Source organism: Pseudonaja textilis, chromosome 2, assembly GCF_049901715.1.
Source record: "Pseudonaja textilis isolate UNSWEBS1 chromosome 2, rPseTex1.2, whole genome shotgun sequence".
Taxonomy (NCBI): Eukaryota; Metazoa; Chordata; class Lepidosauria; order Squamata; family Elapidae; genus Pseudonaja; species Pseudonaja textilis.
This window is the reverse complement of record NC_141991.1, coordinates 211,589,592-211,612,850: the sequence shown is the minus strand read 5'-3', so window position 1 is coordinate 211,612,850 and position 23,259 is coordinate 211,589,592. Positions and strand designations below refer to the sequence as shown.

At 35.4% G+C, this 23,259-nt stretch overlaps 1 protein-coding gene across 2 annotated transcripts in view; it reads right to left on the bottom strand.

The window, feature by feature from the left end:
• EFNA5 (ephrin A5) overlaps nucleotides 1-23,259 on the bottom strand; it is a 209,286-nt gene that overhangs the window by 3,918 nt on the left and 182,109 nt on the right. The window contains exons 3-4 of one of the 2 annotated variants that reach the window (XM_026719668.2): nucleotides 1,170-1,235; nucleotides 680-760 (exon numbers count right to left, since the gene is read on the bottom strand). In XM_026719668.2, the coding sequence (XP_026575453.1) occupies nucleotides 680-760; nucleotides 1,170-1,235 (147 nt within the window). The remainder of the gene's footprint in view (nucleotides 1-679; nucleotides 761-1,169; nucleotides 1,236-23,259) is intronic. The other variant, XM_026719673.2, reaches the window with a different exon arrangement.

Genomic DNA, 23,259 nt, shown 5'->3' with positions numbered 1-23,259 from the left:
AATTTTTACAATATTTTTATTTTTAAAACAGAACCAGAAGGCACACAAATAAATCTTCATTGAGATCAGCTTCACTTGCTCTTATTTAATAATACGTATTGTATCTATAATACACTATTAACATAAATGTGCCAAAAATATTACCATATACAATTGTCCATCTTTTAACCTGAAATCAATTTTATATTATTCATAATTACTTATTACATATTACTGTAAAATACAGTGCATATATTTTAGGACATTGTAAAATTCTGTCAAAAATGCATCTATATATTGAGGCAGGGTAGCAACTAGATAAATTACATTTAAATTCTCATGGAAAACATATATATGCGTGTGTGTGTTTTAGGTATACATCCCATTTTTCCCCCTTACATATTCTTGAATAGAAACACCAAAAAATGGGGTGGGAATGGGATTAGGATAACTATGTTTTCAAATGAGGTGCCATGTTTGAATAAGCAGATTGTCATGAAAAAAGCATACTTTTTTGCAACACCATAAAAGAGAATTCTAGCATTAGCAAATTAGATATACTATAAGCAATATTAGTGCTGCAAGAAATGAGTAAAAGCAGAATAATTTTACCGTGCAAACCATGCAAAGAAAAAGAAAAAGACACAAGAGCTCCACAGAGAGAGGCATTTGTTAAAAGAGAGTCTCTAAGCATACTAACCTGCTGGTTCTAATGAATTTTCTACTTTGTCGTTAACATCGAAAACACGATCATGAACACCTATAGTTTTCATACAGTTGTCTATAACAAAAATAGAGATAACAGCCAAATAGGTTAGTGAGACACCCTTAAAATCCCCATTTTCCTTTTTTTTTCTTTTGCTGCTGTCTTCATGTCTGATTTCTATTTCTATTATAGGCATATATTTATAACTTAACTGTGGCCTGCTTCAAAACACCACAGTAGTTTTCTTTTTGGTACCACAATTTAAGAAACAACAAGTTAGCAACTTATGCATATGGAAAACAAATAAGAAAACTGCTTTGTGAAAAATGATTAAAAGATATGGCAAAAACAAAAACAAGTGATGCTGAAAAGAAGAGATACCACATAGGATTTTAAAAGTTAAAAGAAGTTTATACTGATGTTTACTGAACCAATGCATGCGCTAAGTAAAGCCACCCTCTAAAGCAAGGCATAAAGCACTTACTTGCAGGCCGTACAAAGACTTTCAGCTTTAAACAGGCTCTTCTTCCATTATCAGGGATTGCAGATGCTGAAAAAGAAATAGGACATTTCAGAGCATAGTTATTTCTTCATCTTAAGGAACAACATCCAACATTCTTCTTTTCCTTCAGTATGTAATCACAGCACAATCTACATATTACTGGGGAATAAACAAATAACAAACAAAAATTCTAAATGTCAAGTGTTTTGTATTTTTATATATTATTACTTTATGTTATTCATTTATTTTGCTTTCCTCTCAAAAAGTGGGAGTGAAAACAACACTGATAAGCCAAATTTTCTATCTCTTAACATCAAATAAAGCTAAGTTGGTGGTCTTTCCTTGGGAGCCCAAAATTCACAAATTGTCCACTTTAGCCTGAAGATGATAGCGATATGGTCTCCCTTAGGTTGTTGAACTGTAACTCTGATGATCCTTTACTTTTGGTTATGTTGGCTTACAGTCCTGGGAATATTTGATTGGATTTATCCTGCTTCAATTAAAACACAAAACTTGGATAGAAATAAGTTCCTCACATCTGCTTTACAAATATGGAATGAACTCTACATATGACACATCAAAGAAGTCACATTGTGAATGGGTCTATAGAAAATGGCAATTTGAATGCAACAGTGGAACAGCAGAATAGGTCTCTACATAGCTTGAATAAAAATACATTCATGATGCATACATCTGTTTAATAAGTTGCATTTTGTTTCAGAAACTAAATCAAGGCTTCATTGGGAGCTTTCATTGCAGCATTAAAAAGAAATTAACCTAATAGGATTTGCATGCATGTGAGAAAGTTTTTTTTTTTTAACAAATATTTTAATTTTTCTGTAGCTATGAAAAATACTTGAATGGTTTGTTTTGAAAATTGGGCTAGGAAGTACACCTGCTCCAAGCAACTTCCTTTGGAAGGCTTGTATGGCTACTTCAAAGGCTATCTTTGATTTTTTTTTTCCTTCATGCATAACTGCTATTCTTCACTATTGGATCAGACAAAACAATTATCTACGCATGGATATATTCATAAAAATCACAAGGTTTAAAGCATGCTTATGAGCCTTCCAAAGGAAATGGCTGTTCAAGTAGGGGTATTTCTCTTTCACCCTACTGTTTTTGGCTCTGATCTTGTCCATTTTGGCCTTAAATGTAACAATACAGCATTGAAAACTGAATATAGTTAGTCCTTGACTTACAACAGTTCTTTTAGTGACAAAACCTAAAATGAACACCTAACATCAAAAATGTCATCAAAAAAGCACAACAAAGAATGTTCTTTCTGCACCAACTCAGAAAGCTCAAACTGCCCAAGGAGCTGCTGATACAGTTCTACAGAGAATTATTGAGTCTGTCATCTGCACCTCTATAACGGTCTGGTTTGGTTCTGCAACCCAACCGGACAGACACAGACTTCAGAGGATAATTAGGACTGCAGAAAAAACAATTACTATCAACCTGCCTTCAATCGAGAACCTGTATACTGCACGAGTCAAAAAGAGGGCTGTGAAAATATTTACAGATCCCTCACATCCCGGACATAAACTCTGTTTCAACTCCTTCCCTCAAAATGATGCTATAGAGCACTGCACCCCAGAACAACTAGACACAAGGACAGTTTTTTCCATCATTCTGCTAAACAAATAATTCCCTCAACACAGTCAAGCTATTTACTAAGTCTGCCTTACTATTACTATTAATCCTTCCATCCTTCCTTTTACCCATCTTTCCAGTTATGACTCTATGACTGTAACCTTGTTGCCTGTATCCTTAAAATTTATATTGAGTGTTTCCTAGTATGATTTGATTGCTTATTGTACCCTATGACTATTATTAAGTAGCGTATCTTATGATTCTTGTCTCTTGATGAATGTATCTTTTCTTTTATGTACATTGAGAGAATTTGCACCAAGACAAATTCCTTGTGTGTCCAATCACACTTGACCAATAAAGGAATTCTATTCTATTTTGTTCTGTTCTGTTTTAGTCTATTCTTTGAAGTTACAATTGCACTGGAAAATGTGACTTATGACCTTTTGTTCACATTTATGATTGTTGCAGCATCCTCATGGTCACATAATCAAAACTCAGATGCTTGGCAACTGATTCATATTTATTATGGTTGCAGGGTCCCCTGGATCATGTGATCAACTTTTTTGTAACCTTCTGAATCTAAGTCAATGGGGAAACCAGACTGACTTAACAACTATGTTAGTAACAACTACAGTGATTCACTTAACAACTGTGGCAAGAAGGATCATAAAATGGGGTAAAACTCACTTAAAATATGTCAGTAACAGAAAGGTTGGGTTCAATTATGGTCATAAGTCAAGGACTATCTCTAGGTGCTGATTCTAAAAACCAAGCAGTCATAGATTATACTCTTGAATTTATATTATTTATCTACCTACAGTGACAAATAACAGAAAATTGTAAATCTGTTCTATTTAAAATTGAATGTGGTGCCTTTGCTAAATCTTCTCTTATAAACTCCCTGGGCTTAAGCTCTATGCATAACTTAGCTGATCTGGAATAAAGATTCTAAGTAAGCTGTTTGTCTGACTTGGACATTCCAAGAGATTTATCCACATAAGCAAAATTAACTTTCCTTGTATTTTTCAGCAAAAGCATTTGATGGTTTGGGCCATTATTGTAAGAGCTTGTGTCTAAGTAATATACTAACCTAAATAAATGTATCTATCTATGCAATTGCTAAGACTCACTACTGACTTGACGGCACACAATGAATCATAACAATGTAAAATGTGTATGTATTGATAAATAAATTATTCCTGACAATATTGAGGTTGAACAGGACTTTTCAATCAGCAGACACATTCTTCAACCCTTTATTACGATATGGGGAATTCCTTCCCTTCCAGTCGGGAAAATATGATTCAGTTACCATATAGTTCCAGGAATAAAGGTAGTAGAGGGATTTTATCACTAAATGTCTTGGTAAGAGATATTGCTATAATAGTTTAGAAGTTTGAACTTTTTATCAGGGATTATATATAGGTTATTTAACTTGGAGGCTTTTATTTAACCTGCTGTGCAATTATCATTGATTTTTTAAAAAAGATGCTTTTTAATATTACAAATAATGTCTGTTACTATATGACTGTGTTTGATCATAAATTAATGTATGTGATATGTCATTAATGGTTTGCCAATATTTACAGTTTTATTTATTTAATTGAACCTACTATGCAGCATAGCAAAATGAATTATGATTCTGTGTCATCCAGATAATAGACTACCAAAGATTGGAGATTGAATAGTGTACTTGGAATACAGAGATAACACAATTACTAATTAAGATCAATTGTTGAGGATTGTTGTATAAATTTAAGAAGGCCACCGAGAGGATGCTCCAAAAATAATAAATGTTATGATGATGGCACAAAGAAGGGAACAATATGTACAAATCCGCTTGACTTGGTGAAAATTGCACTGTCCCATGAAGACTGAAAAAATACGTTGATAAATAGTTCTGAACATTCTTATTAGTCTCATATGTGAACTTAAGGTTGATAATCATTGGTTTGTGTGTACAGCCAGGCAATACTCCACATACTAAATTTCAAGGAAGATAGGACTTACAGGGATTTAATTTTATATATAAATTTTATTGAATTTACAATTAAAAAAATAACATAACAACATTACATAAGAAACAGAGAGAGAAAAAGGAGAAAGAAAGAAGAGAAAGAGAGAGGAAAAAAAGCCGGTCTTATGAATCCGAAAAGGAGAAAAAGAAGTATAAAAGAGAGAAAAAAACAAAGAGACGGAAGAAAAAAGAAAATACGTTAAAACCAGACAGATATTCTTTTTGACAGTCTACAAGATCCAATTCTCCTACCTTACTTTAAATATACACATCTTATCACTATTTATGGTTATTTATGCTTATTTATGCTCATTGAACAGTTTATCTCTGATATAACCAATTATACCACGCATTCCAATTATTATCAAATGCTGAAGACTCTTTATTTTTAAGAGCTATGGTTAAATTGTCCATTTCTGCGCAGTCACATATTTTCTGAATGACCAATTGATCTGTAGGTAAACAGGATGATTTCCAGCACTGGGCAAATGCTAATCTGGCCGCAGTTAGAATATGAATTATTATATATTTCGTCTTTTTAGAAAAATGTTTATCAGAGATCCCTAGTAGGAAGAACTCTGGTTTGTATTCAATTTGTTCTTTGGTTATCTCCTCCAGCCATTTTCTAATTTTTTGCCAGTATTTCTGGGCTTCTTTACAGGTCCACCACATATGAAAGTAGGTTCCCTCTATGTTTTTACATTTCCAACATTTTGGACTAGAGTTTGGGTTCATTTTTGCTAACCTCGAAGGGGGTAAGTGCCATCTATATAACATTTTATACATATTTTCTTTGTACGCCGCAGATTTCGTAATCTTAATGATTCTATTCCAGATCTTTTCCCATTCTGTTAATGTAATGCTTCTTCCAATATTCCTACTCCACATTATCATGTTCCCTTTCACTATCTCTTGCTCTAATTCTACCTCCAATAAATATTTATAAAATTTAGAGATATTCTTTTTATTTGATCCTAATAAGATTTTATCTAAGTGTTGTAATTTGCTATAGATTCCAAACTCTTTGATATCTTGTTTGTATCTACTATGGATTTGTATATATAACCACTGATCAATTTTAAATCCCTGTTCCTGTAAGGACTTACAGGGATTTAAGAGGTAACTTGCTTAAAAATGATGTGCTACTTTATAAAAAAATGTTCATGTTGCAGTGCTATATTTCAGTTTTTGATGCTAATTTGAAAAGCATATAGATATAGACAGAATCAGGAACTCTTTTTAGCACTGATTTAAAGATATATTTGGTCTCAAATGACAAAATATTGGGTTAAGAGGGAAAAAAATCCAAGACAAAAAAAGATTAAGAGGCATAAGAAGTCTGCCTCTTTTAATCATAAACAAAATTGCACAATGTGACTCAGTTTTAAGTCATATTCAAAGACAAATACTTAAGAACTGCTAACAGCTGGCTTCCCTGTGTGCTCTCAATAAATCAAATATGGGGGAAGCCTTTACTGACATTTATTGTAAAGAATGTGTTACAGGGCAAAGTATTGCACTCTGTGGAGGCATGCAGGAAACTGGCCCCCTTCCAGAGGCCTCTGATGAATATACAAATCGTATTCAAGATAGATTATATGGCTTAATAAAATAGAAATATCATGTTCTCTACCTAACAGTGATACAGGTATAGAAGAAACTTCTTCATTATCTTAAATGACCAAAATGTGTGATTCTTTCTATCCCATTCTGTCTTTTAATTGCCTTTACAAATGACACCAAAAAGCATAAAAGCATATTCAAAGGCAGGATGTCAATTTTTATGCTTATACATTGGAAGCTGTGCCTTTACAAAGCAGTATATAATAATCCATTGTACCACAGATTTTTTTCTTTGACAAAACAGCAAGGCAAGAATTTCCATAAACTTGCTTTCGGACTACAGATTATTTCTCTTATAATGAAAAGCTCCAAATACAATTCTAACTTTTGCAACCACCGAAAAAGTTTTAAAAATTGTGATGATTATTACATATAGTCACCCCAAATAGTGAAACTCTCTTGTAACTAAATACTACCAATCATTAATAAAACTAGCTCAAAAGGATCTTAATGTAACATTCCTTAACTTAGAAAGTTCAAACTGCCCAAGGAGCTTCTTATACAGTTCTATAGAGGAATTATTGAGTCTGTCATCTGCATCTCTATAACTGTCTGGTTTGGTTCTGCAACCCAACAGGACAGACACAGACTTCAGAGGATAATTAGGACTGCAGAAAAAACAATTACTACCAACCTGCCTTCAATCGAGAACCTGTATACTGCATGAGTCAAAAAGAGGGCTGTGAAAATAGTTACAGACCCCTCACATCCTGGACATAAATTGTTTCAACTCCTAACATCAAAATGACAATATAGAGCACTGCACACCAGAACAACTAGACACAAGAATGGGCATTGGTAGAAGTTACCCTGAACGCCCTTTCTATCTATGCTGCAAGAGTGCCCAGGATGGTTGACTCCTTCCTATGATGTCATTTAGCTGAGTCTGAACTAAGATATAAAAGCCAGCCCTGGGGAGAGACCCCAGCTTTGGTGAAGATACTTGACAGACTGAAAGGTGTCAGTTAAAGCCCAAAATAAATACAGAAATATGTCTTACCCTCTCCGGACGAATCAAGGGAGGGGCTGGGCTCTCTCGCAGCATAGATAAAAAGGGCATTCATGGTAACTTCTACCAATGTCCATTCTCCTCCATGCTGCATCGAGAGCCCAGGATGGGACATACAAAAGCTTGCATGTCCACGGGCAGGTCCTCATCCAGCTCATCACACCGACTGTGGAACCACTTGTTGACTTCAACAAGTGGTTCCACAGTCGGTGTGATGAGCTGGAGCACTCATCTGCCGAAGGCTGCAGTCGCCGAGGCAAAGGCATCCAGATGGTAGTGTCTGATGAAAGGAGACGGGGATGTCCATGTGGCTGCATGACAAATCTCCTCCAAGGATGCTTGGGTCACCCAGGCAGCAGAAGTGGCTGTGCTTCTGGTAGAGTGCGCCGTCAGACCACGGGGAACCGGAAGGGCCGCAGCTTTGTAGGCCTGCTCAATGACAACAGGTGTTTCTCTGCCCATAACCCCAACCATAGAGCCTCTCTCATGAGGGCTTTGGACCTTGTCCCCCCTTGCTGGTTGACATGAGTCTTTGCGGCCATGTTGTCCATAAGGACTAGAACATGAGAGCCGGTCACTGATTGCCTGAAATACTTGACAGCCAGAAAAATGTCTCTGAGCTCTAGCCAATTTATGGGAAGGGTCTGCTCTGATCTGAACCAAATGCCCTGAGCAATCTGGCCCTGCATATGGGAACCCTAACCCAGGAGGATGGCATCGGTGGTTATCACTAGCCTGTCTGGGTCCCTGAACAGGAGTCCCCTCCAGATTGATAGGGAACACCACCAATTGAGAGATCTCTGGATTTGTGGCGGAGTGGGACCTTGATGGATGAGTGGCTGGTTCCTGCTCTTTGGTAGAGAAGCAGGAACTATTGGAGGAGTCAGGAGTGGAGCCGAGCCCATGGGACAATGCCAATACAGGAGACCATCTTCCCCAGAAGTTTGGACAGCAGTGACTGGAGGACAATTTGATGTTCCTGGGTCTGGCTGATGATCTCTGCAAGGCTCTTTCCACGAGCTGGGGACAGGAAAACCTGGCATGACATGGTATCGATGACTGCTCCCAAGTGTTGCAATTTGGTTGTGGGAGAGAGCTGGCTCTTTTTGGTGTTGATGGAAAATCCGTGGCTCTGGAAATATGACAGCGTAATTTGCAGATCCCGATGGGCCTCATGGATGGAAGAGGACAGAATCAAAATGTCATCCAAGTAGCATTGGATCCTCACTGGAATAGAATGCAGAGATGCCATCAATGCTGCCAGGACCTTTGTGAAGACCCTTGGAGCCGATGAGAGGCCAAAGGGAAGTGCTCGATACTGGTAATGGGTATTCTGATAACAGAAATGGAGAAACTGGCAATGATGAGGCCAAATTGACGTGTGGAGGTAAGCCTCAGTGAGATCAATGGAAGAGAGGACGTTGCCCTCCTGAACACTCTCTAAAATAGAATGCAGAGTCTGCATTTTAAATTGCCTGTATTTTAAAAATTGGTTGAGAAATTTTAGATTAAGGATGGCCACACTGGCCGGCGCTGTTATCAGTTTGCCGATCATTTTTACGATCGCTCAAACTGCAGGCGTGGGCAAGGTCTCTGGATGCTGCCCAGCTTGCCTACACAGCGCTCTGGCAATGTTGCTCCCAACGTTGCAGAAGAGAGAGCCCTGCTCTCCTGGAAGATCCCAGGGAGCTGCTTGAAGAGAGGAAAAAAGTACTGAAGATCGCTGGTGATTGCTATCTAACAGAACGCTTTCAGAGACACAGCTATCTTAGTACAGACTCAGCTAAATGACATCATAGGAAGGAGTCAACCATCCTGGGCTCTTGATGCAGCATGGAGGAGAACAGTTTTTTTCCCTAAATCCATCACTCTGTTAAACAAATAATTCTCTCAACACTGTCCAACTATTTACAAAGTCTGAATTACTATTACTATTAATCTTCTCTTTGTTCCTGTCAAACATCTCCTCCAATATATGACTGTATGACTGTAACTTTCTTGCTTATATCCTTACAATTTATATTGAGTGTTTCCTAGTATGATTTTGATTGCTTATTTGTACCCTATGACTATCATTAAGTGCTGTACCTTATGATTTTTTTTATGTACACTGAGAGCACATGCACAAAAGACAAATTTCTTGTGTGTCCAATCACACTTGGCCAATAAAGAATTCTATTCTGTTCTGTTCTGTTCTACTCTACTCTACTCTACTCCACTACACTCCATTCCTAAATGTTGCTTAGATTCCAAATGGTTGATAAATTCCCAACTAATAAAGGAGAATATTTGTAGCTCAGGATTGAAATGAGGGATCCTTGGTCCTCTCTGAACTTAGCTGCTTTCTTGCAGATGTTTCATTACCCAAACTAGGTAACATAATCAGTGATAGTTGACGATGTTACCTAGTTTGGGTAATGTAATGTGTGTAAGAAAACAACCAAGTTCAGAGAGCAACCAAGACCCGTCAGATTCCCAATTGAACTTCCTTACAAATTAATTTGAACACCAAATAAAAAATGATTATCTTATTTCACCTCTTCCAATCACTGTATATTTTACTATTACACTCTTAATACATTCATTGACTACGTACCAATATAGTCAGTGTGGATTCTTAGTGACCACATTTTCTTCGAGATGATTCATTCTTCTTCAACATGGTCCTTTAAGTAATCTAATAGTGCAGCCACTGTCACCATAACTGAATCCAATGGTTGATTTATTTACTGAACTATTTGATGGGAGGGGTGAAGGGTTTGGCTATTCATAGAATTCTCAGGAGCTTTCTTCAACCAAAGTTAAAAAGCATCAATCCTGCTTCTTTAGGTTGAACTTTCATTTCCATAGAGCATCACAGGGAAAACCATTTCTAGCATGGTTCTGATTTTTGTAGGTACAAATCGTCCTTAACTTATGACTGGTTACTTAATGATCATGCAAAGTTACAGCAGCCCACCGCCCCACAGTAACATTTTGGACACTTGGCAACAGGCTCATCTTTACAGTGTCCCATAGCCACGTGACCATAATTTGTAACATATTTATTTTTGCCAGTTTTTTAAAAATTTACTTCTGGTTTCTGATAAAAAACCTGGGGAAAGCGTATTAACTTAATGACTGTGGCATATACTTAATGACTACTGAAAAAAATGTAAAAATCAGATCCGACCATGCGATAGGTTTGGTTATGATTGTAAATTTACAACTACTTGCATGGAGACATTCAACATCAGTATATATTCTTAAAGGATTTCATTACTATACTGTCAAGTGCTTGCTGTGTACTTCTTGACAGCTAATTCCTTTACTGTTAATAAAAGGCAGAAGCGCTTCAACATCTTATCAATTCTAAGGCTAGTTGTAGTACAGGTACTCCTTGTTGAGTAGCTGCGTCTTTTAGGGACTGTTCAGTTGTGATAGTGATGAGATAGTAACCTTGCAACCAGACTGTGATGACACAGGATGGGATACAAAAGCAACAAAGTCATAAAAACAGGTGAAGTCCCTTTATTTCCTTCAACTTGGCTTCAAAGGTCCAAATATCATTGACTGGAGAAAAAACTACCCCACAAACAGTTGCGAAAAGGAAGAACTTCCATTCAAACTCAAAATACATATAAATTATAAATAGAAAAAAACAACACAAACCACACTGAAGCAATTAAGGAGACCAGGCAGGATAAGGGCTTGAAGATGTCCACAGATATAGAAATACACACACTGGGAAGGATGCCAGAACTCAGATAAAAATAGACAGAATAGAAATATTTTCAAGCTTTGCTTCCAGCACTGGCCCATGCGCAGTTTGTCCTTTTAAGCAGTCCTCACAGTTGCAGCCCATGAAGAAGATCAAGGCTCTTTCCTCCCCCATAGACCATGCCATTCACGTTTCTCCCTTATCCGCTCCTCCCTGCGCGCCCTAGGATGAAGAGGGGATGGGCCTGGGTCTTCCTCTGAATGCCCAGCCAGCCTGCACCCTTCCCCAGTTTCCTCCACAACCTCCAGAGCCAGACTCCCACTCCCTATCGGCTGTTCCTCCTGTCCCTCAGAGTCAGATTCTAACAGGTGCATGACAGACCTTGCATTTACAACCTTCACAGATCTTTAAAGCAAAGGAAAACTGAAGATCAGTTGTGGCTTCACTTAACACCACTTACATAACGACTGGATTACCAATCCCAACTGTAGTCACTAAACAAGGATTACTGGTATTTTCTGCCATGCTTGCCATTTTATCTTAGGCTGCTGGGTTCCTATAAACAAAATATATGGAGTAGCTCGCAAGAAGTCAAAAGTTGGTTTTGCCACGTTTTGGCCCACCTGACTATGTTCCACAGCACCTGACCTGAGCACCTCACCCCCATCCCTGCACTACAGAGTGCATTTGACCCTTGCACTCCCTCCCAACTTGTCTGCAGCTTTCACTTGCAATCTGCTTGCCTGAGAATTTAATCACTTACCACTTAACAACCTGTGCAATCCTGGGATTATGACAGCAACCAGGCGTGGTGAGATTGCTCTTGTCAAACATCATGCTTTATTGCTTAGTAAATAAAATTCCTGTCCCAATCACCATCATAACCCAAGGACAAGAAGGAAGTTGAAGCAGCCCCATAGAGACAAATTTGAAATTTCAAGTACAGATAGTGTTTCTAGTGGACAAGCCCTTTGAAGTGTGTGAAAAAGTATGAGTAGCAGAGAATTGCCTTTAACCATTTTCAGCACAATACCATATTTATTAGTCAGATCCAAGATCCACATAACCTTATATAACTCTCAGATCTACATTCTAATTGCCAGAAGCACCAAAATTCTAATATTGTGTGTCAGCTGTAGAGATTTGGGAAGTTTCATTTTTAAGAACAGCCATCTGCTTCATCCTTAGTAAAGAAATGAGCTTGTGTGGAAGCATTAAAAATGAAGTTTCCCATTATGTTTGCCAAAGGCAATATTTCTCAATTTGTAGGAGTCAAAAAAAGAGAAAGGAAAAGTTAGCCTATTAGCAGAGTTGAGCCCTTATTTTATAGGACTTGGTGTGATTTACTCCACAACACAAACATATGTAGATCAGACAGGTAAATGCAGTTCAAACATTAATATTCTTCTCACAATGGAAATTGAAAGAATTTACCATTGACATAAATACTACTGAGAGACTGCTGAAGTTTAATGAACAGAGAGAAAAATTTTGATATGCTGAAAAACAAAGAAAAACTTGCTGACAAAACATATTTTTAAATTATATATTCATATATTATAAATCCTTTAACTTAGACCAGGTATTTTACATACGAAGTAATGCTATCTTTCAGAAATCTGCGGCTCCATTTTCAATGCAGTGTCAATTGCGTTTAAAACTAATTGCTCATAAGAAACTTAAGTCTTACATGTTTCTTATGTGCTTATTTTGGGTATGTGGTTTATCCCTACAAATTCTATGATAAATTCTTTTGCTAAACAACTGTAGCAACTCATCTTGTTGGCAATATTTGATCTCACTCTCTCCATTTAATTTTCAAATAGATTAAGCTCCAACAAAGCGGGGGGGGGGGTTAATATCTTGAAGCAAGGAACACGATACCAGCTACAGAAGGTGCAATTGCATTATTGCTGAAAAAAATTCAAGGCTGTGCTACAGTATCTTATATATTTTAATTTTTTAATTAGTGGATCCAAAGTCTAACTTTTATTGGAAATTTTATTTTATTTATTCATTACATTTCTAATATAGCAGATTCTATAGTGCTTTTATGGAAGTGAAAAGAAAATTTAAATGCCTGCTATCAAATTCAAAAATACCACATGTGTACATTTCAAATTGTCCTATGTTACCAGGAGGGTAACTGAAATGTAAAGTGACAAGGACCCTACATCTTACAAAAATAAATAGGATTGCCTTGGCCCTACAGACTCTTGTCTTTTTTAGTCTGCCTCAGACCAGGGGTGGTATTCAGCAGGTTCTGACCAGTTCTGGAGAATCGGTAGCAGAAATTTTGAGTAGTTCGGAACACCGGTATATACCACCTCTGACTGGCCCCGCCCCCATCTATTCTCTGCCTCCTGAGTCCTAGCTGATTGGCTGAGTCTTCTTTTGTTGCCCTGCACAGAAGAAGGGAGCTGGAAAGCAGGTCAGTGGAGTGGGTAAGGAATGGGGATTTTGAAGTATCCTTCCCCCAGGAGTGGGGAGGGAATGGAGATTTTGCAGTATCCTTCCCCTGCCATGCCCACCAAGCCACGCCACGCCTACAGAACCAGTAGTAAAAAAATTTGAATCCCATCACTGCCTCAGACTGATGTAAGTGGGCAAGGACTATCTACCACTCAGAGTCCAACATTCCAGGCCAAGTATGAAGAACATTTGTAATGCAAATGTTACACTGAATGTACAGGAAAGTAAATCCAGTAGACACAATTCATCACCTCACAATTCATTACCTCACTAAAGTCTATGATAAATTAATTTCTGTATAGTTGTAAGATTATTACATATTGTTAAGTTACAACTGTGCAAATGAGCAATTCATCATGATTCAAATGAAATATCCGTCCTCAAAGACAGTTAGGTAGTTTTGAGGGCTTGATGTGACTATTTTGATGACTTTCACAGCTGGTTTCCATACTTGCAGGTACAACTGCTTCATTCCACTGCAATTCTCATTTATGAGCCACGGTGGCACAGTGGTTAGAGTGCAGTTCTGCAGGCTACTTCTGCTGACTGCCAGCTGACTCCAATTTGGCAGTTCAAATCTCACCAGGCTCAAGGTTGACTCAGCCTTCCATTCTTCCGAAGTGAGTAAAATGAGATCCAAATTGTTGGGACAATATGCTGACTCTGTAAACCACTTAGGGAGGGCTGTAAAGCACTGTAAAGTGCTATATACGTCTAAGTGCTATTGCTAATGTGTTGTCTGTGCATGAAGGTGGCTGACTTTTCTGAAGCGCCTGGCTGTCTCAATACTTTGAGGATAGTGTTCATCCCAACAAATAGTTTAGAGTTCCCCTTTAAATATTTTTTTGCTGCCATGGTTACTCCACTAGTTTATAATACATGTCTCTATACACAGTTCACCTTGAATATGAATGGAAATTGACAACTTAGTTCAAGTCTGCATTGAGACCTCTGACTCTATTTTGCTAAAAACAGGATGCTATCTTTCTAGACAAATAGAATTTTAGAACACCACAGAGAACACAAACATTCACACTGTTTACTAGAATCAGCAGAATGTGTTTGAGAGATAAGAAGTGAGATTTTCCAAATTGGATTTTTATTGAAAAGTTTTTAAAATGGTATTCTAAGATTTAGATTAGAAAGGATAATTTGATGAGTAATTATATTGTCAGACAGATATCCCTTTGATAGATCTTGTTTCTGGAGTAAAGGAAAAATCACAGTAGAAATTGGAAAGCCAGAAGAATAAAGAAACTTGTATTTTATTTTTTCCCCAAAGCAATAGGTTCTTGGGCATTAAGATTCCATCCTAAAAGAAGAAAAAAATTAAGCAACTTTTTCTTTTAGACTTGAGAAGGTGTAACTGAGGAGCATTCAGAAAAGAACCACACAAATGTGAAATTTAGTATTCATCTTGGTGAAACTTGGGAGTTACTGGGAGAATTTAGAGATGCATAATTTGGACAAGGTATTAACAGGGAATGTTCACAAACCAGTCAAAGAAATAAGAAACTTTGAACCTCAAAGATTGAGTGAGCTGAAGAATTTGAACAACTGTTCAACTGAATAACTTTTTACTGTTATTTTAAATAAAACTTTTATAGCATAAAATTCTGAACTGACTTCTAAGTATTACTTCCGTCAAATCTTGGTATTAGATAATTTGTTTGATTTGATATAGAATAGAAATGTTAGGGTCAATTGATAGATGATACAAAGTTTATTTGATTAATTGGGATTGCGGAGAATAATTTCAAACATATGCCAATGAATACCAGAATATAAAAAAGTCAAAGTCATTGTCTTAACTATTTTCTAAAGAATTTTCTAAATTGTCAAGGACATTCTTTCCTAAATTTGATAGACTACCTGTGATGACCTTGGAAAAACATCATGAGCTGAATTCAGGAATCCAGGAGAGCAAGAGAAAGAAATTCAAGGTTGTCCTGCCTTGATTTCTTTGGTATAAGATAAAAGGAAGGGAAAATGCTGTCAGGCATTTGAGATATTGCTATGATAGTTTATGGTAACAGAGTTTTAGTATTTGTGTACATATACATGTGTATAGCGTGTGTATATTGATGTCATGCAAGTGTTCATCAGTATTTTCATGAATTGATTAATAAGATATTCTCCAACAACAAGCAATATCATAAGGGCTTCAGTCAATGATCTATTTGGGAATTTTGAATTAATATATTGACATCAACTGTTATTTCACCATATTATTTCTTAACACTAGGACTCACTTAACCTAAGCCTCACTAACTAAATCTAAATCTTATATCATTTATTACAACTGAAAGTATTTCCAGCTTTGTGACTCCCAGCAATTTAATATTTTCTTTGTTAGAAAATTTGGCAGAGAAGATTGTAGTTTTGCATTTCTATCAGGTAGCTTTCTTTATATTTTCAATATGAAGTTTGTTATGCCAACTGATGCAGTGGAGGCAAAAGGGTTTTGAACTTTAAAAAGCAAAAACTGGGTATTCCGTTATAAAGGATGCTGAATTTTATTTGAAATAAAAGTGTCCTTAGGGTTTAGCTTATATATTTGATAAAAAGACCATATTTAAATCATATTTAGATTTTCAAGCAGTTTGAAAGTACCACAGAACTAAAAATTTCTTCTACTGGTAAAACAAAACAAAGACTTTCTTGAATTTTTTTTGGACATCAAAAAAGTCATTTAAAAATATTCTTACTTTGAATTGTTAGAGATACAGTGTAGGACCCACAATTTCTTACCTGCCCAGCAAAATAAACAAGCAAACGATAAGGACATTTTGAAACCAGGGTAAAATGCAAAACAAACTCCTAGTTCTTTCACACAAATATCCATCTCAACCTCCACCAGGAAGACGGTCCAAAAGGAGGAAATTCCTCACCGAACATAAAAGACAGAGCAGACACTACATTTAGAGTGCATTACATACACTATAAAAATAAAGATAAGTAAAGCATGACTTTTGGAATTATTTCCAATGCTTTTACCTAGCAATAGCCATGGGAGATGCTGGTAGAATCTCAACTGTAAAAAAAGAAATGTGTTGCATCTTTGTGTATCTGTGTGCACTCTTTGTGCCATGTTTTAGTGTAAATGTTACTTGTGTATACATGTGAAACTGTAATAAGGATGGCCTGTTGCTTTTGGGCATATAATATAGTCAGGATAGATGCACATATACAAGTAATCTTTGTCTTATGAGCACAACTGGGACTGGAATTTCTGTTGTAAGCTGTTGTTGTAAAGCATGTCAGGCCTAATTTTATGACAATTTTTACTGTGGTCATTAAGCAAATTGTGCAGTCATTAAGCAAATCCAACTTTTTTACTGGAAATAGGCCAAAAAAGTCACAAATCACGATTATGGGACTGGATCTCACAACTAATTTTAAATGTTAACTTAGCTGGGTGTCTAAATTGCAATCATGTGGCTGCATTAGTGATGCAATGATTGTAAGTGCGAGTACAGGTTGTGAGGCCATTGTAAGTTTGAACCATCATTAAATGAACAAGTACTGGATTACCTGTACATGTTTCACATGTTGTATACAGTATATGTGTGTATGTGTATATAGCAGTTTCTCAACCTTTTAAGATATGTGGACTTCAATTCCAACCAATTGGGAATTCTGGGAGTCCATGTCTTAAAATTGCCAAGGTAGAGAGTGGGCTGTATACATTGCAGGTGTTACCTTGGGTGTCCCTAAGAAAAGCACTGAGGATTTTTTTCTGCTTTTTTTTTCTTTCTCTTTTTCTTCTAGAGTTCCTGGGTGTATCCAGTCCATTTTCCAATCTGATCTTTGGGCAATCTCTCTTACCAAATTTAGTAGCATTTTATTTCACTTTTTTAGAGTTACAAGAACTTATGCACTGGCAACAAATTCCTTGTGTGTCCAATCACTTGGCCAATAAACAATTATATCCTATCCTGTCTTTGTCCTATCCTATCCTCCAGCTGATACAAGATAAACAGAGTCCTGAACTTCTTTAGATAATTTACTTTCAATGTTTCACTGAGTTTAAAAAAAACTTATCCTCCTATACTTCTTATAGTCCTTCTAGTTATCATTTTCTTTATACAGGGAAATGATACATCTACCACCTAGCCAATGTATAAGTAAACCACACCCTTATTTTAACATTTCCTCAGCTATACCATGTAATCTAAAATGTATCATTTTTCAATAATTTTGCAGCATTTATAGCTCCTTTCTCAAAAAAAATTCCCACAGACATGAACACCTATAACATTTCTTTTAGTTCCACCCTTCAACTTACACTATTATTTCCATACAAATCTCAAAAATACACTCTCTAGCATTTATTACTTTAGTTTCATCCCAAATCATTTAATTGGTTATTTTTATTTATTTTAATACTGTCTTTATTATTTTTCTAAATACCTCAAGGTAGTGGATAAACATACTACTCCTATTTTCTATACAACAACCACCATGTGAGATAGGTTAGATTAAGAGAGAGAGTGACTGACCCAAGTCACCCAACTAATGTTTTATGTCTAAGATGAAACTAGAACTCATCATTTTCTAGTTTCTAGCCTGGCGCCTTAATCAATACTATACTTCTAAAACTTGTTTTTATTTTTAACGAAGTAGTCATTCTTCACTTCCTATACCTCTATATATAATCTCTAAAACTTGTGGTTCAATTGCAATGAGTAAAAATAAATAAAATATTTTCAATTCCTTGCTTTCTTTCATTTTGCCACTTTTTTTTGTAAACACATTATACGATAGTTTCCTTACTTTTATGTAGTATTAATTCACTTCCTCATTCCACAAAACACTGTATTATATTCCATAATCATATATATTTTTGTTGCATTATGCAATGTAATTCTTTTCATTCTGTTCCAAACATTTTGTACCTTCTTTTTCTTGTTGTTCACTTCCACCAGTTCAAGTGTGAGACTAATCCATCTTCTAACACTTTTTTATAACACAATTTTTATAACTCTCTCTTCTGGTTCTACTTTCAATCTAGTTACTTTCATATCTGTTCTTCTCTCTGTGTGTATGTTTTTTTTTCACATTCAGTCACATTATTAAAAAAATTAGTATCTGTAATCCTTCTGATCTTCACTAATTCTCTCACAATTTTTCCTCATAAATATTCAGATCAATCATGCTTTCTGAGTCTTTCCTTTTTTATAGGAAAAAATTAATAGAAATCTGTTTAATTCATGTACATGCATTCATGAAAATAGGTATTTTTCAATGCAGAAACTTTACAGGTCACCATATGATTTATTCTTGATACTGCGTGCAGTATGTTACATAGTTCCTACCCATCCATTCTTGTAGATTATTTTTCTTCTAACTTGGGTTGCATTAATTAAGAGTGTTATACAACTTGTATCATAACTAATCTCTGGTTCTTCCATTAGGAACATTTACTTGGAGATAAGATAGGGCTGTAAACCTAAGGATTCTTATTTTTAGAAAACAGTAATAACCTAGATGAGGTTTCTTCATACTCTTTGATACACATTTTAGTCCTTCATTCCTAACTAAATATGCAATTCCATTTCCTACATATAATCTTCAACTACAAAGTCAGATCACTTTCACTATTTCACAGTTCCGTATTTCTTTCTCTTATACTCTCTCATCTTTCAAATTTTACTCTTCTTCTATTCTTTCAAATGTCCTGATTATCACCAAACTGACTCACAGATATTGACATGTACTGCTTAATGTGGTTTGGGTTAATAAAGTGTTTAACATAACATTTCTTGGTGATATTGTTGCAGGAAATTACGAGACTCAGACCACGGAGTCAAAGATAATTGTTTTATTTGCGCAAAGGTTCAGAGCTATTTAGCCAAGGCACATCTGAATGCCTTCCTATAGATTTGACACCACATTTATACATTTCAGAAGTACTAAACCACAGAAATATAACTTGTCAGCATTTCATTGGTTACTTCAAATTCCAGCTACCCCTTCCCCTGTTGCTGCGTTAAAGTAGTTGGATTATTACAAATAATTTGCTAAGCCATCTTGCTAAACCATCAAGCTTCCTGTAGCTCCATTTGTGGTTTTCTTGCACAGGAGACACGGCTTCCTGCTTAACAAATATGTGTGAGTGACTGACAGATAACCTATGATCTGACATTTTTTTATTTCTTTAATACATACATTTCATTATCAAAAGAACAATCTTTTATAACCTTCTTTATGTTCTGCCTTCATATGGTGAATCTGTAGACTATGTTACCAGCCTTTGTCATATTCATGCCACCTGCAGCATTCTCTAACACTGGCATTTTTTAATTAGTATTCTAGCAGAACCAAAATCCAGTTTTATCTTAAGCATGGTCACACTGCTCTATGTAAGCTAGGATCCCTGATCCAAAGACAATTTTGCCTGAATCCTACAAGTTAGGAGACGTACAGATTAGTAACACCATTCAAGAAGTGTCTGTTTCTATTATATAGCCCACACATTCTTTCCTTTAAGAGTAAAAGGGAAAAAAAGAGGTCTAATGAAGTGGTGTAAGCTAATCTGCTAGCAAATACCGAAAAAATATCTTTAAAAAAAAAACACAATTCTTGCAACATTTCATACAGTGCTTAAATCACAAGGCAGAACCACCATCACTTAGCTTGAATCAAGCTACATCCAAATGTTTTATGACAAGGCTGTCAAACTCCCAGCCCATGCGCCAGATGCATCATGTGCTGGCCATGCCCATTCCTGGCTTAGCAAAGGGGAAAAAGTCCCGATATGACATGTGATGCTGCCATGACAATGTAAGTTTGATACCCCTGTTTTATCATATAGAACCATTGTTCTTATTAAATGTTGTGTTGGAAGTTTGGTTTTCTTTCCTAACTTGACTCTGGCTAACATAAAACTAAAGCATCATTCCAAGAGATATATGAACTAGACTTCTATTTTGTTATTTTCACTGATATATACTTTTCTATTTTTTTATTAAAATACAAAATTAAAGAAATAATTTCTCTGTAAGTAAAATATTATTTCTTCTGATTAAAGAAATTAACATTTTTAATTAAATGTAAAAAATATCTGCAAAAAACCTAATTCAGTCCTAAGTATCTTTTTCAAGGATTTTCAGATAGATTTATTAATCCTGTTAGTAACTGTTTTTAGAAATCTTTATAGTTTCATGTGAACCATAAATGAGTTTCTGTGAATTACATTTATATGTCTGATAAACCAACTTAATTCTATCTATAAGTACTTGTTTGCTATGAGTGTAAGTATCACGATCATTTTCAACTTTTATTTTTGTAGTTATTTGCTTAACCATAGTTTACTGAATAAATCAAATGGGTTCACTCAACACACTTAATCATAAACCATGGATTACATACCATGATGACTGAATTTTCCCATAATGAATCCATTATGATTCATTATGTGAAACACTGCCCACAGCATAAATGTTTACTCCACATGGAAATTGTTTAGTCTTTTACATTTAAAGGCATACAAATATACAATTATTTAAAATGCAGCACATTTTAGATAGAGTTGTAAAGCATGTGTAAATTTTGACTGGAATATTTTGTTAGCAGAAACTATTTCATAGTTTTAATGTGGTCAATATGAACAAAAGTATGTTTTCAAATAGAACTCTATTTATATTCTTGGTATGATGCAGCAGTATTAGAGGAACATCAACTTGACCATATTTAAACTTTACAAACTGTTCTTATGAATCTGACAAACTCTCTTTTAAGGCAGATAAACTACTGGGATTTATTTCCTGGGAAAGCAAATCTACAGATTATTTTTTGAGTGTGTGCAATGTATTCAGAATTTCCTTCTTTAAAAAGATAACTCTTTGTAGCCTACAGAATTTATGGCCAGTTCAACAGAATAGGCAAAATGACTTGAAAGTGAATTGTTCAATAAATTCCATAGTTTCATGTCAAATTTTCTAAATGTATACTTCTTTTTTAAAGAAGTTTTTTTAATTGTACACTTCTCTATATCATTGAGAATTAAGTGACAACAGCATGAATCTGCTTTTACCTGTACTTATATAATGCGCTCACATTGTGTTTTAAATAAGTTTCATTTTCTTAACAAGTAAAATGAAAAGCAATTCTGAAGGTGAACTGTTATGAAAAAAACATAAAAGATTTTATTTAAAATTTGTCGAAAAAGTGTGCTAAAACTGAGTACCAGTAAAATGTATGTCTGAAGTGCCCATTTCTCTTTGTATAAGTTAAATGACTATATTCTTTGATTTGGGGAAAGAAGGAAGGAAGAAAAGAAGAATGGAAGAAACATTATTCCAAAGAAACTGGCCCTCCTGTAAGTCAGCTCTTTTGTTATGAATATGGAACAGATGCTCCATCTGCTCTGTGGGAACAAAAACACTTACAACCTAGCTCTCTCTATTAAAGAGTTTGCTTTATACCACTAGTTTTCTGTGCACTGCTGTGAAGAGTTTTGACTTTATAGAAAAAAAGACCTCATATAAGCAATACTCTAACATTCTTAAATGAAAATGGCCTAAGAACAACAAATGACAAATTCAGAGTTTAATTCACATGGGTCCTTGGAAATATGCAAATATTCAATTAGATTTTTTTAAGCTGCAGGAAATTCTAAAGCAAAAATATTTTTACAAATAGACTTTGTACCAATAATAGCAAATTCTATGAATGATATTCTATCATCAACATTAATTCAGGATCAAGAATAACTCCCTAAATGAAAATTAGGAAACAAAGATTTGGGTCCCATGATGAAATAAAAGAATAATCCTTGAAACAAATCTTTACAAAACACTTAAAGTATGTTTTTTACAGTAATGTAAAATTACCAATTAAACTTTCAACTTACATATTTTTTAAAAAAATAACTGTACTAGATTACTTCAGGATATGGTCTATTTCTTTAGCTTTGTTAATTAAGCTTTGCTTTAAGCTTTGTTAAGTATGTTAAATAGATATCTGAATACAAATTTTCATTTATAAAATTCAACTGAAATTCAACATGAGCACATTTATATATCAATATGAAAAGTTTAAAAATGTTATTTCAAATATTGAAATACATTTAAATCAAGGGCTGTGTGTGTGTGTGTCCCCAAAAGCAAAAACTGCATTTTTGTTTTGTTAAAAACTATGCAGATCTTTGCAAAAAGTGCACAAATTAAATAAAACACTTGTTTTCCCTACTGATAACCTTTTCTGTATCAATACAATGCTGCCTGTCTGTTTTGAAAATAATTGAAAGTAAGCTTCCAGAGGCAGAGTGCTTTGCTTCTGACTAGATCAAGACTTCAGGCAAATTTTCCCTGCCAGTGAACGCACAGCTTGCCTGAAGTCATAACCTTTGTTGGTGGAAGGGAAGTAGCCTTGAACAGATCATGAAGCAGATGTTTAATGTCAAATCAGAGTCTAGGGATACATAGGCTACTACAAATAAAACTCTTTGCCTGTCTGCCTAGTTTCCAATTCCCTACCATGTGAAATATGAACTTGACAACAAATGGCCAGTGTGCTAGGCAGCACAGCAGGCAGAGCGACTGCCACAGCTGCGTCAAAGACAGACAAATTCATATATTTGTAACATTTTCATTATCTTTCTTTACAGCTCTAAATTAAGAATGAGACATTGTACTACTTTATTTCCTAA